We start from the raw sequence: 16887 nt of genomic DNA, 5'->3' as shown, positions 1-16887 counted from the left end.
AGCCCTGTTAACTAACTAAAGGAAATATGCAGTAATGCTTCACTGGTCTGTAAATACAAATTATATAAAAAAGTTGTACTGGACATGCCAGATAAACACCATCACACAAACATGAAATAGTACAGCTTAACAGTGGTGGCATTTTCACTAACCTAATTAAAAGCTGCACAGATATGATATCCGATTTCTTTCCAGGAACAATAATTGAAAAGGTAAAATGTACATCGTTTGTCACTGCTTTGATCAAAAATAATTACTTTTTTTTGGCTGTTAATTAATAGCGAGCTGATGGAAAATGACACCTAACTTCACCCCAACAATAACCAAGACACAATTCAATGCTAATTAGGGAATGGTTTAAGGATCTAATTAAATCTAATTAGGAAGCTTTGGGGGCACGGAGCTGACAGAAACAAGCCGGATCGTGAGGCCGTATTAAATCACAGTCTGCTTCATGACTGAACTGTATAAAACACAGTCCCCCACTCACACAAACAAACGTGTGCGCTCCCAAAACACTGCGGAAAGTAAGGTCACTCAAGGTCATTGTTCGAAGGGGCTAAAACTAGACGCACCAAAGAAGGGTACTGTGTTTAGTGGGCAGTGTGAGTTGCTGAGCGACCACACAACACCAAGTGTTGGAACTTGTTTCTTGCTCCAGTTCCACTCCAAGCTGTAGGTCTTTTCCAGACTTTAAGCCCCATTACACCTGAGACACGAGTAAGATTCCTGGGTGTAGGAGCTGACGAATGGCATGCGTATGACAAGAAGCATGAGATGCGTCGAAGGGACAGGGGCATTCATATTGTGCAGCAATGGTACAACAGCTAATTGTAATACTTAGCCGGAAAAGGACCATTTCCTTTTTCATTTAAAAAAAAAATAAAAAGTTTGCTTCCCCCCAATTCAGTAGTATCACCATTAATATACTAAACTATGTGAAGTCAGTATACATGAGTATTTTTAATACTGCTATTTTTCAAGTTCCAGAGTAGACTTATCAGTTTCTATGTTCATAATGCTTACACACATAAATATATTTTTGGAACGGAATTTTGTTTATGGCATTGTATTTTCTCCTCTTTACTTAATACTTAGTTTTAAAGGTAAAATGTTCTCTAACCTCCAAACTCTAACCCCCACACCGCCATCCAGAATGACATTAGCCACTTTAATACGGTTTGCAGAGACTGTCCTCTCGTGTCATTGAGTCTCTGCTGAAAACTCACTTAAATTGGTGTCTCTCTCAAGTATAGCAGCTGTATTTCTTTAACGCTTTCAATCTTGACCTACATTAGGTCACACTACCCCTCATTTCCACAATTATTGCACAAAAAAAAAAAAACATTTTTTTTGCACTACCGCTTTAAAAACTTTACATTTCTATTTATTGAACCGACTACACCACTGCACTTTATCCCACAGTGTTTTTAATTTGGTAGTTGGTTATAAATTGCTGTATTAGTAATAGTATATGCTGTAAAAGTAATATGTTATCTATGCCACATAGTGATCCATTAGAAACATTTCACTCCAGTGTATGTTCTCAAAATACTGTGGAAGTGACAAAGTTGACTTTGACTTCAATTTAATGTGTTCCATGTCTGCATGAGCACCCACCACCTCAAATTTTTCATACATGCACAAATACTCAGCCAAGCTTTATCTTAAACAATTCCTCTGTTACTAAATTAAAGATCTTCACAGAGAATTGCAGTTATGTTACAAAACCATGAGGTACATTTTGAACTCTAAGAATCAGACTTTATAAAGGGTTTCATTTAATACCTTTACTTCAGCCAATGAGGACCTAGTAGCAGTGGGTTAAGATGGTGCCTCACAACTCCTATCTGCTTGGTCTGAATGGGTTCGAGTCCAGTTCAGCATGTATGAAGTTTGCATGTTCTCCCATGTTCGCTCCCCCCAGACTTACATGATAAAAGGCACCGGGAAACCACTTCCGTTCCTCCCTTGTCTAGAAAACCATGTATGTGGTCACCAAGGTTTGGATTCTATCTTGGCACTTAGACACACTTTGGCTTATGAAGAATTCCTTTGCATTCTCAAGAACCAAATCTGGGATTCGCAGACCTTCCAACAGTTGAGTGGTGCAAACATTTACATTCATTCATTCATTCAACAGATGCTCCTCTCCAAAGTAACTTAACTAGTAATTTAGCCGATACCTTTGTCCAAGGTCACTTACAATGTGAGCTAAACTACAGTAAACTCTACAAAAATTCACCTGTATATGCAGCAGAAATACAGCACGCAGACAGCCACACACACACACAGAAACACAAAGTAAAGGTCGTTCAGATTCAGCAATTTGCATAAAATGCATCTGAACTGTGGTAAGAAACCCACGTGAATATGCAAAGAACATGCAAACTCCAGTCTTAGCAGGAAAATATAAGGAGTGTACGGTAGGTACATCACAGCTACAGAACAGCTGAATAAGCGCAGGCAGACAGCTGTGCAGTATTAGAATAATTAATGATGTGGAACTTGGTGAAAATTTAGCATAAGTCAGTGTCAATTTTGGGGCTCAGGAATACATAAAACTTTGCACCACTGAACCTAGTGTTGATTTTATCTGAGTTATGAGAATTCATCTCACAGAAACCTTTGAGGAACAAATTACCTTTGTAAGATGGAGGAAGGTAAAGGATGCTATATTAAATTCCTGAATGATGCGCCCAGCAATAATCACGGAGCAGTCATGCTTGCAATTCACCAGGGCATTTATGTGCAAGCATGATGTGGGTTTTGGTGGTGAAAAGTGGAGGGGGGGGGGGGAAGGACACTGATCACACTGGCCCTGAGCTTCCCCTCATCCAGGACAGCTGCTGGAGGGCTGCAACAGAGTAATGAGTCTCTCGGCAGCACAAGGACAAGGCCATGCTGATGAATGAGTCTCTCCCTCAGGGAGAAATGGGACAGTGTGAGTAGGGTCAATGTGGTCAGGGATGAGGTCACCCTTACTCACAGATAAAATATACCCAACTGTGCACATACTGGTACACGTACTCTGAAGGACTTGAAGCATCATGCTACCCCCAGCAAACACCTTGCTCTTACACTTTAACAGAGTTTCCTGTCCTTCACAATGTCAAGAACCTTTTAATACATAACTCTGTACTCAGGAAAAAAGCCCAGATAAATAACTGGAGAAAAATGAATATCTGCCTCACATGCAGAACAATTCAGTGACTGGGTGATTCGCACATACACATATTTTTCATCTTAAACATCTGAATCAGAACCAGATCAAATCCCAGCAGATCCATTGCTGTTAGGTACTTGAGCAAAATGGTCTGTAAATATCCTGCTAAATATTCTAATAACTGGGTGAAAAGTGAAAACTGTGGTGATTAGAGTGAGTTAGATACATAATAATGAATGAATCATTTATAAAATGTGTTCTGTTAGATCACCACAGCTGGAGACCATTCTCACCCCTGTGGCATCTGGCAAGAACAGCACATGTAGAAGGCCTGGATGACAGCGCTGAGGCGGTTGGCTGTCATGGAGATGACGTCCTCTCCTTGGGCGTACGTCCCTCCTGTCTCCATGACAACCTCAGGCAGCGGTTGCTTGAGCAGGAGCGAGGCAATGTCAGCGCCGGCTGCTGGGTCTGACCGGTTTCTCTCCAGCTCGGCAGAGATCAGGACCAGCCACTCGTCTAGGGAGTGCCAGAGCAGCTCGAGGGGCTGAGGTCAAGAGGAATGTCACATGGTCACATCTTAATGTCCCAGCTATACCAAAACACAGTGACCCCACACCTTAATATCCTAAGTTATTTACTTTTCACACATTGACTTCCTGTGCAATTCACATACACACACACGCGCACTGAAACCGCTTGTCCCGAGTGGGGTTGCGGCGAACCAGAGCCTAACCTGGCAACACAGGGCACAAGGCTGGAGGGGGAGGGAACACACCCTGGACGGGACACCAGTCCGTCGCAAAGCACCCCAAGTAGGACTCGAACCCCAGACGCACCAAAGAGTGGGACCCAGCCAAACCCACTGTGCCACTGCACCCCCCCCCATGCAACTGAAATCTCAAAATCAACTACGTAAGTTGAAGCCTGCATCTTATTCCAGTTACCCACACGAGACTTTACACACACTGATTTCACACAGATTTCCTGGCCATCTCGTTCTAAATTATTTCTGCATTATTTAATCACAGGGCAGAAGCCCTGACTTTAATATCAGGATACACCCGCCACCTTTGCTGAGCCTTTAAGCCTCTCAGATGAAAGAGACCAGATCGGGAGACGCGCCCCTGTTTGAACTTCAGAGCGTCTTTAAAGGAGCAGAGCCGAGGGCCTTGCAAAGTTCAGGATTTGCGACTGCAGTGACCGTCGACAAAGGAGTACACTTGGAAGGAAGCAAGAGGCTGAGCGATGATACACTAGTGCCCTCTTCAGGGAAAGCTAATTCACTGCAGTAAGGAAATTGCCATCGGATAAAAATGTCTATGTCCCAAGTTTGGGGTCCCCATCTCTGGTCTACAGCATTTCTTTTCAGCATGTCATCACCTCTTACAGCTTGTCACCACTTTATAATGACCAAAGCTTTCAAACCCTCGACTGCAACTCCTGACTAGTTCAGGTCAGCTTCTGGGTCTGTCAGTGTCTGGGTGACAGCTGAGACAGAACAAGTTCTGAACCCCCAACCAGGACCAGAATTAGGAACCCCAGGCCTAGGTCTGGCACTGCCAGAGAAAACTGCTCAAAAGAGGAAGCCAGAAGGTGGTTGAAAAGTGCTTTTGCATGCTTGGCATGGAACTTACTTCCTGCAGGGAATGCTTTGTTTGCTCACTGACTCTGGTCTCTCTCACCGAAGCAGGGTCTCTCCGCCTAGCACCCTGGCCCTGCCTGACCTTGAAAACCTGGCTGCGGGGTGTCTTGTTCCCATTGTAGCCCATGTCATTCCCATTGTTCGGAGATGAGGGCCCCAGTCGAAAGACGTGGCAGAACATCCGAACAATCCGCAACAGGCTCTTCATCTGGGCCTCGTAATTACTGGACAAGCTGGAAAGGAGGAAGAGTGTTTACTGGTGAGACTGGTGGGAAAACAGGAGTCCTTATACAACACAGTGAAGAGGAAAGACCTTCACTGGACAAGCTGGAAAGGAGGAGGAGCTTTAATTGGCACTGGGCTACAGAAGTATCATGCTAACAAAGACAGGTTCCTGAGTTTAAAAGCCCTAAAGCAGGGATGTGCATTTGCAGTTTGAATCCCAGAGACTCTTTGTGCCTCTTCTAATAGCGAGAAAGAAGCTGCAGAGCAAACGCAGCGGAACTGAGGTCCTTATTTTACAGGCTTTGCCCAAAGTTACCCTGAATCCATTACCGATATTGTGCAACTAGGCTCCAGTAACATTAAGGACCCTGGACAGTGACTTTACCCACTTCGTAATGCATGAGCTGACAGATAAAAGAGAAGACAATAAACAAACCAGACAAAAAGAAGGGTCTTTGATAAAAGTAAACCCAGTCAGAAAAGGGGGGGGGATGACTACAATCAACAAAATAACCCATTAATATCATATGGCCAAAGGCAAAGTGTGTGCAGCCTCAGGCAGCAACAAGAACAAGATGACAAGGTGATAGCACTAAACACTACACTACCTGCAGTCTGAGCAGGAGTAACAGCTTTTTGTTATAGATAAATTCTTAATCACTTTAATGGAAGATACAAATTGCACAGAAACTGTTGACCATGTTCTTGGTGTAACTTCATTTTCCTTTTGCTGTGAAATTTGTAGCACCACAGCTATGTTACGGACACAAATGAAGACACCCGATCAAAATGTTTTGCCTGAAGGTGTGATCACAGGAATTACTGGTAGTCAGACTGCAGTTAGATTACTGCTACCTGAGCAGCTTGTGGCCATTGGTGGTGGCTACTTCAGCCAGACTTGTAAGGATCTTCTGGTAGTGGGACTCGCTTTGCTGGGAGACATGCTCTAGGACCTGCCGAAGCTGAGGAAATGTACACATGCACGCATACACCATTAGGGGTGCATAAGGGAGATGATAATGCACACACATCCACACCTTTTTATAGATCTTCAGTAGGGATACTGCACAGACAAATACTTCCAGAGTCAGAGTAACATGTTACAGATTGTGCAACACATTTACAAACATTACATACAAACCAAATGTGCCAGAATATATATATTTATACATTTATTCATTTAACTGACAATTTTGTCCGAAGTGAGTTACAATGTTAAGCTACTTGCAATGATTTATCCATTTATACGACAGGGTAATAATATTACTATGTCAATTCAAGGTAAGCACCTTGATCAAGGGTGGTACAGCGGATGGTGGGATTAAAAGTGGGGTGCTTAGAGTGGAAGGTGGCAGCACTAACCAGTATGCCACTTGCTGACCAGCTGTGCTCCAATTCGTTACGACAGTATAAAGGGGAATAAACACAAAGTGAATTGTAGTGAAACATTTGCTGGAGGACCTACCATGCTCTCCTTGATGTCCTCATTCTGTGTCATCTGTATAAGAGTCTGGAAGAGTCTCCCATGATGCTGGATGAGGACCTCACATGTCTCACCATAGCCACCCTGGATGTTAAAGCACACACAGAACCAATCACATTCTTCCCGTAAAGAATTAGCTGCAGGTACAGAGATTCATGCTACCTGAACTACATTGATCACTGAAACCACTATACACATACCAACCAAAACCAACATGCATTCCTTACCCATTGATTTATTACTTCTATTACTTTTCATTTATCCCAAGGTAGCACTGTTATTCCTGGAGGCACATGCATAGACACGAATTAACACAGGTATGTCCTTACCTGCACACACAGGTCTAGTGGGGTGACACCATTCCTGTCCGGGAGGTACCTGGCCCCTCTGGAGAGGAGAATCTGCGCAGTGTCTCTCTGCCCATGACTGAAAAAGCAGAAAAAAAAAGAGAGAGAAACAAACAGTCATACCCTACAATGGAGCCAGTAGACAAAGATAACTAAGGTGTGTTTAAGGCTGCAGCTTTGTATTCTGATGTTCCTGGTTTGACTCCCATTCCCCATCAAAAAGGTATCAGTTAAGTAAACAATAATAACCAACAGAGGGATTTCAATTCTGAAATGGAATGTAGCAACAGCACAACGAGGGAGCACAATGCAGCCCTGGACCCACAGAGAAGTGGTAGTACAGTGAAACAGATTCTCTTTCAGCACAGTTCACTGCCATCCCCTTCGCATCGCAGATGCTTACTACTGCTTCCCTGGAAACTGCTAGAAATCTCTACTCACATATTCAGAAATTCTGCCTTTTTGTGCATAGCAAATAAACAATGACAAAACCATGAGGAACAAGTATAATGTTGGCTTTACAGTGGCTTTGATGAACATTTCCATTCGGAAGCTAGAAGAAAGCAAGTGAGTGGTGCTTATAGAAAACATAACTGTGCCCCACCACTTCATGTTTAAAAAAATAAGCAAGCAACTGATCTCATTCCCAAATTCCAGATAAAGAACATGACACTTCTTTGCACTTCACTGTCTCTTAAATATCCTTGAAAACACTTATGAACTTTTACTGCTTGTTTTTACCAATCCAGTTCCATAATAGAGTTAGGATAAAAAGTAGTACAAATGTTACATGAATATTATCTAACACAAAGTGACAGGTGTCTGTGAATGTAAAATTCAACGAATATGTCAACAGAAGAGAGTCACAGCCTCCTCATTCTGTTAACATTTGGGCAACGTACAGCACTCAACAAAGGCGAGAGTTATTCATTACAATAAAAGGCCTGTCTGATTAATCCATCTTCCATTCAACAAATGATGAGATTATGAGAATAACAGTAAAATCCATCACCTTCGCAGAAGCACCATATAAAAACAATTTAGGGAGAAAAAACATGACATAACATGAATTACTGTCTTTTCACAATGACAGTAAGCACAGATGACAAGTTATTTCATGGAAACATATCTCACATTTGATCGATTAGAGCACAACTAGCATTCACACAATCTGGGCAGACATTGCATTGTCACTAAGTATTCTCAGTTTTAAGTACTCTGGCTGTCTATTGTTACTGTTATTTTGTTTTTATGCAGTACTATCTACTGTTTTTTGATCATAGTCTATGGAGAAGCACTCAAGAATTTCATGGTACTTGTACTTATGACAATAAACCTTGCACTTGGACAACCATTAAACAGTGATCCACAAAGCTACGAGTCGCTTGGCCTTTTGTAAACTTTGACCCAGAATAACTGCAGTTGAATTAGAAATCTGACTAACCCATGATCTCAAAATGATTACAACTGAATATTTTAATTTAAAAAGAAGCACAGAAAACAAATGCAGAATAAAGGTTTTGGCAATTTTCACTTCTATTAAAGTAAAAGGAACATATCTTGTAAACTTGATGTCTGCAAATTCTCACAACAAGGTTATCAGACTGTTCCATTTCTTTCACAAGTAGAACTTCTCAATGTATAAAAAAAAAAAAATCATCCACAACAAGAACTGTGTAGGCAGGTCAATACAATCTGTTTATTTAATATATACATCAGTAAGACTCCAACCATCAACTGATCACGTTGTAAATTTCCTAAGGGAAAAAAAAAAATGATTAACCCATCCATCTGTCTGTCTGTCTGTCTGTCTATCCATTCAGTCAACAGCAATAACTGTTTGTCCAGTGCAGGGTTGCATGGTCGGGAGCTCATACTGGAACCACAAAGCACAAAGAAGGGTACACTCTGGATGGGATGCCAGACCATTGCAGGGCAATCACTAACACTCATAGAGGAAACCCACACAAACACAGAGAAAACAACCTTCTTGCAGACTTCAAACAAATCCTTTTCCCAAACTCTTCCTCCTTTCGCTCACACACAGATACACACACCGTCCAAAGCAATAAGTGGAAAACTTCTTCACTAGTCAAACACTCTTTTTTTCAAAAGTTTCTTACCTGCACGCAAAGTAGAGGGGTGTGGCCCCAGAGACATTAGGCCTGTTAATGTCCGCACCGCTGTCCAGCAGACAAAGCACGGTCTGAAACAAATGATATTATACAATGAGGAACAATCTGAGAAAGTGACATCACATAACAAGGGGATAAAGAGTACCGTGGAGAAGTTTCTCTGTTCCCAGTCCTTAAACAGGTGAGGACACAGCTGGTTTCTGTGAGAGAAGCATGACCACCAACCACCATCTTAAATCCTAAATCTCACAGCTTTGTCATGTGCTCCTCAACAGTTTTACCTTTTCCTCTTGTCACAAAATATCATGCCATTTCCTTATAACTTCATAAGAACCTATTTCAATTTCATTGCTTTGATAACCAACAAATATTCTGTGCTTGACTGATTAACAAAGAAAGATCATCCTCCTTCCCAGGCCTCTCTTTGGTTTGAGATAAGGCTAGGATTCTGAGCCTTGTGTCTCAATGGATTCAACACCATAGCAACAACCCAATGTGGCTGTTTCTCTCCCCAAACCTGATGCTGCAGTGTAATGCTTCAGAAAGAAGGGCAGTTCAGGATATTTAAGGAACCGTGTAGGTGGTAAGAAGTCTGGAATGTCTTTGAAAAATGCTTGACATTGAATGAAAACTAATGTCCATGAAGATAACACCAGTTCCCCTCGACAATATCCTCCTCACAGTCTTGTGGCCATTCTGGCAGGCTACGTGCAGAGCAGTCTGACCCATGGCATCCTCCACATCCACATTGGACACATGTTGGACCAGGTCATGCAACAGCTCTGTCCGACCATTCACCGCCAACCAGTGGATCTGCGAGAGAGACCGCATGAACAGGCTATAGAAGAAGTACACCCCTTCAATCCTATCAGCCTTTATATAACAGGGTTTTGTACAAAAAAAAAAAAAAAAGCTAATGAAAATATACATCCTTTTTTCATATAAGGGGATCCCTATTCAGTACAATAGCATTTTTGCCCTGTTACAATGTCACTTCTCTTTCACAGAAGGTATTTTGCTCACCACCTACTATGGCTTTCACTCCGCAAAGCATACGGACACCATGCAACATTCATAACAAAGCTACCGTATTTCCTGCTTCCCACCATGCTCACAAAAATCATCACACTAATGATATTAACATATAGTGTTGCTTGAAACTATGTGAACCTCATGTCCTTAAGTTTTACCACAAAATACTTATTTAATGAGAAGCAGTCTTTCTCATCTGACAATAGGTGTGCAATTACCAATCCCGTATGCTGGTTTAGAGGAAATCAAGCGCCAAAAGGGTTCACATACTTTCAAGTAGCACTGTACATCCTAACAGTAAATCCAGGAAAAAATAAGTAGCACAGAACCATAATAGCACATAATTAAAACAGGCGGAAAAAAATCCTGAGATCTACAATGTTCAGAGTCTGTAATTTAGTCCAATTAGTCTTACAAGTTAAACTCTGTAATTTTACCATGAAGAAACATTAACATGATTATTTTTAGGAAATGGATGTCTGACATTAATTTGCCAGCAAAACTGTAAAATATTTTAAATCTAGTTAGATGTTTGATTGCTGTTCAGTCTATCACTGCATGTCACATCACATCACTCCATGGTTCCCACTCAGATTACAGGCAGGAAGGAATCATGTTACTTGTGATGCCAACTGACCTACAAGAAAATTACCTCTTTATACCAACATTACTGAGTTAGCACACTTTTCTCCAGAGCAACATATAATAATTAACAAGTATTTAAGTAACATCTTTCTATGCAAGCTCTGTCACTTAGCCATCGGAACCTCTCTACACAATCCACAGTTGCTGCTGTTTTTCCACAGCAAAATGACTGACTGACTGATATGTCGATAGATGTGTACTAAAATAAGCTGATTTGCTTAGAGTTGCCATGCATGCTTACAGCTGTAAGGCCCTCATTGTTGCAGATGTTGACATCTGCACAGTACTCCAGCAATCTCCCCATGCATTTCTTCTGACTATGGGTAAACAGAGAAGGAAGATGAGGTCACTGATTTGTGGCTCCACACCATACTACCATCCAAGACCACTTGAATACCCAACTTATCTCATACCCATTCCGTGCAGCCAAGTGCAGAGGAGTGCATCCTGAGATGTCCTGGTAGTTGGGGTTTGCCCCTTTCTTCAGCAGCAGTACCAGACACTCCACCGACCCACAACTAGCAAAGACGACGTGGAAAAAAAACTGGATTAACAGCACTTACCAAGAATAGAGAAATGTTTATAGTACATGACAAACAGCAGTTCAGAATGGGCTTATACTGCAGCATATAATACTGAAAACTAATGACAACACAGGGTTTACAACACAGACCGCAGGCAAAACAACACTAAGAGTGCTAAGAAACAGCTCAATGTTTATAGCAAATAAAGGAAATAAAACAAACACATAATTAAAGGCCATGCAAAAAGTGTCTCTATCAGAAGGCCTGGTAATATACTGAATATTTCAAAACATGTCATTTACATTTCATTCATGTTTTCAAAACAGGACTATTCTTTTGAGTTGTGGACCAAAACAAGTAGATAACTAAAGATTACTTTTTTATGTTAAACTTTCAAATGATTCTACAGGGCCAGTATGGAAACTAAAAAACAAAGCAAACCAATAGAGAAGTTAACAAAATAAAGTTTACAGGAAGCACTTTAAAAATCAGCAAATGTTTGATTTTCTTAAAACACTTTTGAAGGACAAACATTATAATTTCACCTATTACCCTTAAGTTGTGCTATTTGTTGGTTGGGTTAAACATCCATCTATCTATCCATTGTCAACAACCGCTTGTCCAGAGCAGGGTCATGGCGAGCCAGAGCCTTACCCGGCAACACAGGGCGCAAGGCCGAAGGGGGAGGGGGACGCACCCAGGACGGGACGCTAGTCATTGCAAGGCGCCCCAAGCAAAACTCGAACCCAAGACCCGCCACACAGCGGGCACCGGCCAAACCCGCCACCCCCCCCCCCCGGGTTAAATGTGTTCTGCTGTTTTCTTACCACAAAATTAAATAAAGTTCCTTCTTACTTGGCAGCAATGTGAAGCAGGCTCCTCTTCACGCGTCCAAAGGCGTAGTTGACATCAAACTTTGAGTTCATGAGTAATTCTGCAACAGACCTGCGGTGTAAGAATTGCGTTTAAAGAAACCACTACAGCTGCCAAGTTTCAACATATAATGATTTAATATGTAACAAACAGTATATGAGCCATCTCTGAGAGCAAAGTACAGGCAGTCCCTGGGTTACGAATGTGCAACTTATGTTATACAACCCTTACTTACAACCCCCCCAAAAGCCTACTATATTAAAAATTCAAGTTACACACGAACATCCGCACCAGCCACACAATCAGAGCAACAAGGTATAAAGCCACCGCACCTGTACACCCTGGTTGTGGAATCTCATTTGAGAAACCCGTCTCTCCAGCGCTCTCAAGCGAACCCGAGACAACCTACCTGTCCTTCCCAGTCTCTCGTTCTCCTCAATCCCTTGTTCCTGCTCCTGACAACACTGTGCCTGCTCCTTTGTGTAGCAACTAAGGTCCCGCAACTGGGTCCACACACACACACCTCAGTCTCCTGCCCGCTCATTATGACACAGACCACATTGTTGTCAACAGTGTCTCGTGTGTGTTACTGTATTTAACTTTAATCTTTTTGTTTTTACCCTTGTAACCAATGCACTGAAGCATAAATGTGATGCAGGTGACGATGCATCAAGGAAAAGGAAAACAATCACAACTGAAACTAAAGTGGAAATAATAAAGTGATCAGAAAAAGGTGAAACGTTAACAAACGTTGGAAAAGCAAACTAATTTTTTTTTATACCTACAAACACATTCTCACCCTCCTCCTCTCTCTCTCTATTATAAATACTGTAGTGACACTGACAATTCTCTTCTTATGTCTCTCCCTATTATGCTGTAATTGCATTTATTGTTATTCCATCATTACATTGTACAGTATTATTGTTGCTATATTATTATGTTTCAGTGTATCAGGAAATGTTTCTTTAATGTTTTTATGCATAGAAATGCACACTATATAATATATACTACGATGAACATTTGTCTAACGTCAATTAGTCAAACCTACAAATCTTACCTAACTGTTCCGACTTACATACAATCAGACAAAGACAGACTTAGGAACGAAATTCATTCGTAATCCAGAGACTGCCTGTATACTATGTATTTGGTAGGAGTTAGGATGTTTTGATGGGCTCAACATGGTCTACAAATTATTAGAAGAAATATTAAGAGAGTCAGTTAGCTGCCAACAGAAAGTGTTGGGTAGGAGAGAACAGAGAGTTCAGTGCCTTACGTTACTTTCAAACAAAGGTTAAATCCTGACCTCAAACATCAATTTGATCTACTGTTTTCCAGATTTTTATTTCAAAGGTATAATAAAAATTATTTGCTTTTTAAATTATCTTGATAATTTTTAAAAAAAAAAATCATTATTTCAAACTTATTGCACAAATGAATCACATTGAAAGCTTCTGTCCATGAGAACCAGTGACATCTCCCCATCACTGATCAATGGTAACAGGCAACCTGCATTCTCTTAAGAATGAGGCAACCAATAGGAAAAGAAAATGAAAACGTATATCTTATGTACTGTACAAACACATAGTATATAATTATTAACCCTCATTTAGCTAATACCTTTGTCCAACGCAGTTTAAAATGTTAATCAACTTTACAATGATTTACATTTATTCATTTAGCTGACACTTTTCTCTAAAGTTAACTACAATGTTAAGGTATTCACAATTACTCACTCATTTATAAAGCTGGGTAACTACTAGAGCAATTTAGAGCAAGTACCTTGCTCAAGGGTACTACAGCCAGAGGTGGAAATTGAACCTGTGACCTTTGGGTGCAGGGGCAGTCGCTCTAACCACTAGTCCATACATTTATTTAGCTATACAGCAGGGCATTTCCACTATACTGATTCATGATATGTATGAGTTTACAGTTTAAAGCTCCAGTTTCCTAATATAAAATAAAGCTGTGAATGTAACAAGCACCAATTCTTAGTTTCAAAAACCGCTGCAAAAAAGCAAGTTTGTGAGACTATAACAAGTTACCCAGGACCTACCTGTGCTGGTCAGCCATAACCATGGGCATGAGTGTGTACACGGCTGTTTCATTGTCTGTGGAAAGAAGCGGTAATCACTCCACAAAATTCAAGTTGCTGCATTAGTCAGACAGCAATTTCAGCAGCATTCTCAGTTCTTCAAACAAGTAATTTACTAATGTTAACATTCATGACACTTTCTCCAAAGTAACTTTAAAACTACTTACAATTATTTACCCATTTATACAGCAGGGCCATTTTTACTGGTACCATTCAAGTAAATACCTAGATCACACGTACTACACTTCACCCATGATCTCTGAAACTCGTGTAAGGTGTTAACGTTCATGCACTACAACTTTATGATCATGCCCAGATAAGCCCTTAGGCAGTTACTCCAGTAATGTAATTGTTTACATGCATCTCCAAAAAAAAAAAAAAATAGCTAGGAAGGTGATCAGGAATCGACGATATTCTGATAAAGTTTTACGCAGCTACTCGTGTGATGAACATTGGTTCAAACGATGGAAAGTAACAGCACTTAAGAATCACACGTCTGCATGCACGTCTCTCTTCCTGCTAATGTAATGCACACATTGTATCTTCCATGAGATGTACGTCGCTTTGGAGAAAAGCGTCCGCTAAATTGAGACATGTAAATAAATACACAGCGGGGGGGGGGGGGGGGGGGGGGGTTCAAACCTCTGACCTCTGGGTTCAAAGGCAATATTGTTCTAACTACTGAACCACCTGAAGCTGCCTATTTCAGTAAAGAAGAGAAACATTCCCTCTTGGCTTTAGGAGCGCTATAAACAGGCCTATGTCACGCCTATTATGAAACTAGGAGTATATATTCCGCATTCGCGGAAGGCCTCCAGGGGACTCGGCGATGGGCTAGGACTCCATCTCCCTGAGGACTGTTTCCATTGCCCTGTCCTTCACTCAGAAGAACTGGGACCGCAGGGCATCCGTGTCCTCCCTGTTGAGGCTCAAACCACACACACACACACACACACACACACACACACACACACACAGGAAATGCCATGGTTTGAGGGCCGCCAAGCTGTGACAAAAACAGCGCTTCAAATCCACTCTGAATTGTATTTTAAGAAGTCAGACACTGGAGTTATTGCTGGACAGAAACGGTTTTTAGGACTAAAATTGGTAGGAGACTTTCCACACCGTTCCCAATGCCGCGTCTCGTCATACTGACCTCTTCCTGACTTGACGTGTCCGAGGGCTACGAGCAGTACACTCTATTTGTACTTATTTTATTCATTTATTTCGTTATTCCATTATGCTACATATCTGTTTATTCTTGTGCGATATTGTCTGAATCACGTCATATTTTTCTCTTTTTTTTTTTTTTTTTACAGGTTACCAGTTGTGCACGGTCGTGTAGCTCGCGCCATTTCTTCAGGATTAATAATATCCAGCTTTCATAAAACTACACAGGCAAAATATTTGCAGTACAGTAAGATACTGTGTTATTCAGATTAAAAAATAAATAAAAACGAAATTAACTATCTGGGAAGAGAATGTGTTGAAAAGGGAAGCGCTCGCGCTGACTTGACTTGTCGTCGCGTCAGGCGCGCGCAACTCGTGCGGTGTGAGAGCGGAGAGCACGCGGTGGGCAACGGCGTTCAACGGAACGGGTTCAAACACCTCTGTCACCGACACACACAGTGCTCGCGCAACGGGGACACTGCGGGAGACGAAGGCCAACCCATTGCACGGCTCCCGCGTCCGTCAAAATCAGGACACGGAGCCACTTGGACACCAACCGCGCGCCCGTGGTGACGTAAACGAAAACGAGAAGTATAAAAAAGGATGAATCATGGGGGACGCCGGAGAACCGATGGCTTAAGAAACTAAGCGAGCAGGGAGAACGAGTTTTTTTTTTTTTTAAATTTTATGGTGAATTGTAATTTAAACTTTGTTGTTTGTGGTAAAGATTTTTCTCTCAGCCACGGTGGAGTTGTATGGTATGCGAAGATAATCTTGAAGATGCGTCCATAGAAAATCATCAACGGAATGACACCCCAAGAGAAGGAGCAAATTTCCAGTTTTTTTGTTGCACACCTCAGCCGCTGCTGCCTGAGGCTATTGTTTTGTACAAAGAAATTTCCCAGCCAGACACACACACACAGTGTCCCCATCTAGAAACTAAGAACCCACTACCCCCCCCAGCCGCCTCACGTTACCTTCGGGGAGTTCGACGGTCCGCGCGCGGCGGAGCGAGCGCGTCAGTCGGCTGAGCTGTACGTTCAGCTGCTCCATCGCACGTTCCATCATAGGCGTTGCGACGGGGCAAAATAAGCTACTTTGCGCTTATTCCTTCGGTGTTACGTCGTGTCGATTCTTGGCGTCGTCCATCTAGCTGGGAGCGGACGGTGTTGGCCCAAAAAAAAAAAAAAAAAAGGGGCTCTGCGTCCCTCACTGATATGACAACGCGAACGAGCTAACCAGCCAGCCGCCGTCCACCCGATTCATTCAGCAGCATTTCCTCGTCTTTGATTTCCTTGCGTTTGATCCCTTTGCTTCCTGTTTTTCCAGCTAATCGAGTCGCAAAGCGTTCTGGGATTTGTAGTTCTTGTTTCTTATAGTTGGAATCGCTGTTTAACATGGTTAATGGTAGCAACCGTACGCGTGTACTGTGTGTTTCAGTTTAATCATACAGTTTCCTGCACTACATAATATGATCCTACTGATTACTAAAGTAAATGTATATTCATCAAATAACTAATCAATTCAATTGGCCATGATTGTATGTC

The 16887-nt window shown here is 41.8% G+C and overlaps 1 protein-coding gene across 2 annotated transcripts in view; it reads right to left on the bottom strand.

Annotated features, from left to right (window-relative positions):
• hace1 (HECT domain and ankyrin repeat containing E3 ubiquitin protein ligase 1) overlaps positions 1-16672 on the bottom strand; it is a 29122-nt gene extending 12450 nt beyond the window's left edge. The window contains exons 1-12 of one of the 2 annotated variants that reach the window (XM_018757313.2): positions 16318-16672; positions 14132-14186; positions 12058-12147; positions 11092-11196; positions 10920-10995; positions 9683-9814; positions 8990-9072; positions 6849-6945; positions 6502-6603; positions 5892-5998; positions 4804-5044; positions 3460-3713 (exon numbers count right to left, since the gene is read on the bottom strand). In XM_018757313.2, the coding sequence (XP_018612829.1) occupies positions 3460-3713; positions 4804-5044; positions 5892-5998; positions 6502-6603; positions 6849-6945; positions 8990-9072; positions 9683-9814; positions 10920-10995; positions 11092-11196; positions 12058-12147; positions 14132-14186; positions 16318-16408 (1433 nt within the window). In that variant the 5' untranslated portion in view covers positions 16409-16672. The remainder of the gene's footprint in view (positions 1-3459; positions 3714-4803; positions 5045-5891; positions 5999-6501; positions 6604-6848; positions 6946-8989; positions 9073-9682; positions 9815-10919; positions 10996-11091; positions 11197-12057; positions 12148-14131; positions 14187-16317) is intronic. The other variant, XM_018757314.2, reaches the window with a different exon arrangement.
• Between the last annotated feature and the right edge of the window lie 215 nt (positions 16673-16887).

This window comes from Scleropages formosus, chromosome 8, assembly GCF_900964775.1.
Source record: "Scleropages formosus chromosome 8, fSclFor1.1, whole genome shotgun sequence".
In the NCBI taxonomy this organism is placed as follows: Eukaryota; Metazoa; Chordata; class Actinopteri; order Osteoglossiformes; family Osteoglossidae; genus Scleropages; species Scleropages formosus.
Note: the sequence above shows the minus strand (reverse complement) of the source record. Positions and strands in the feature narration are given on the sequence as shown.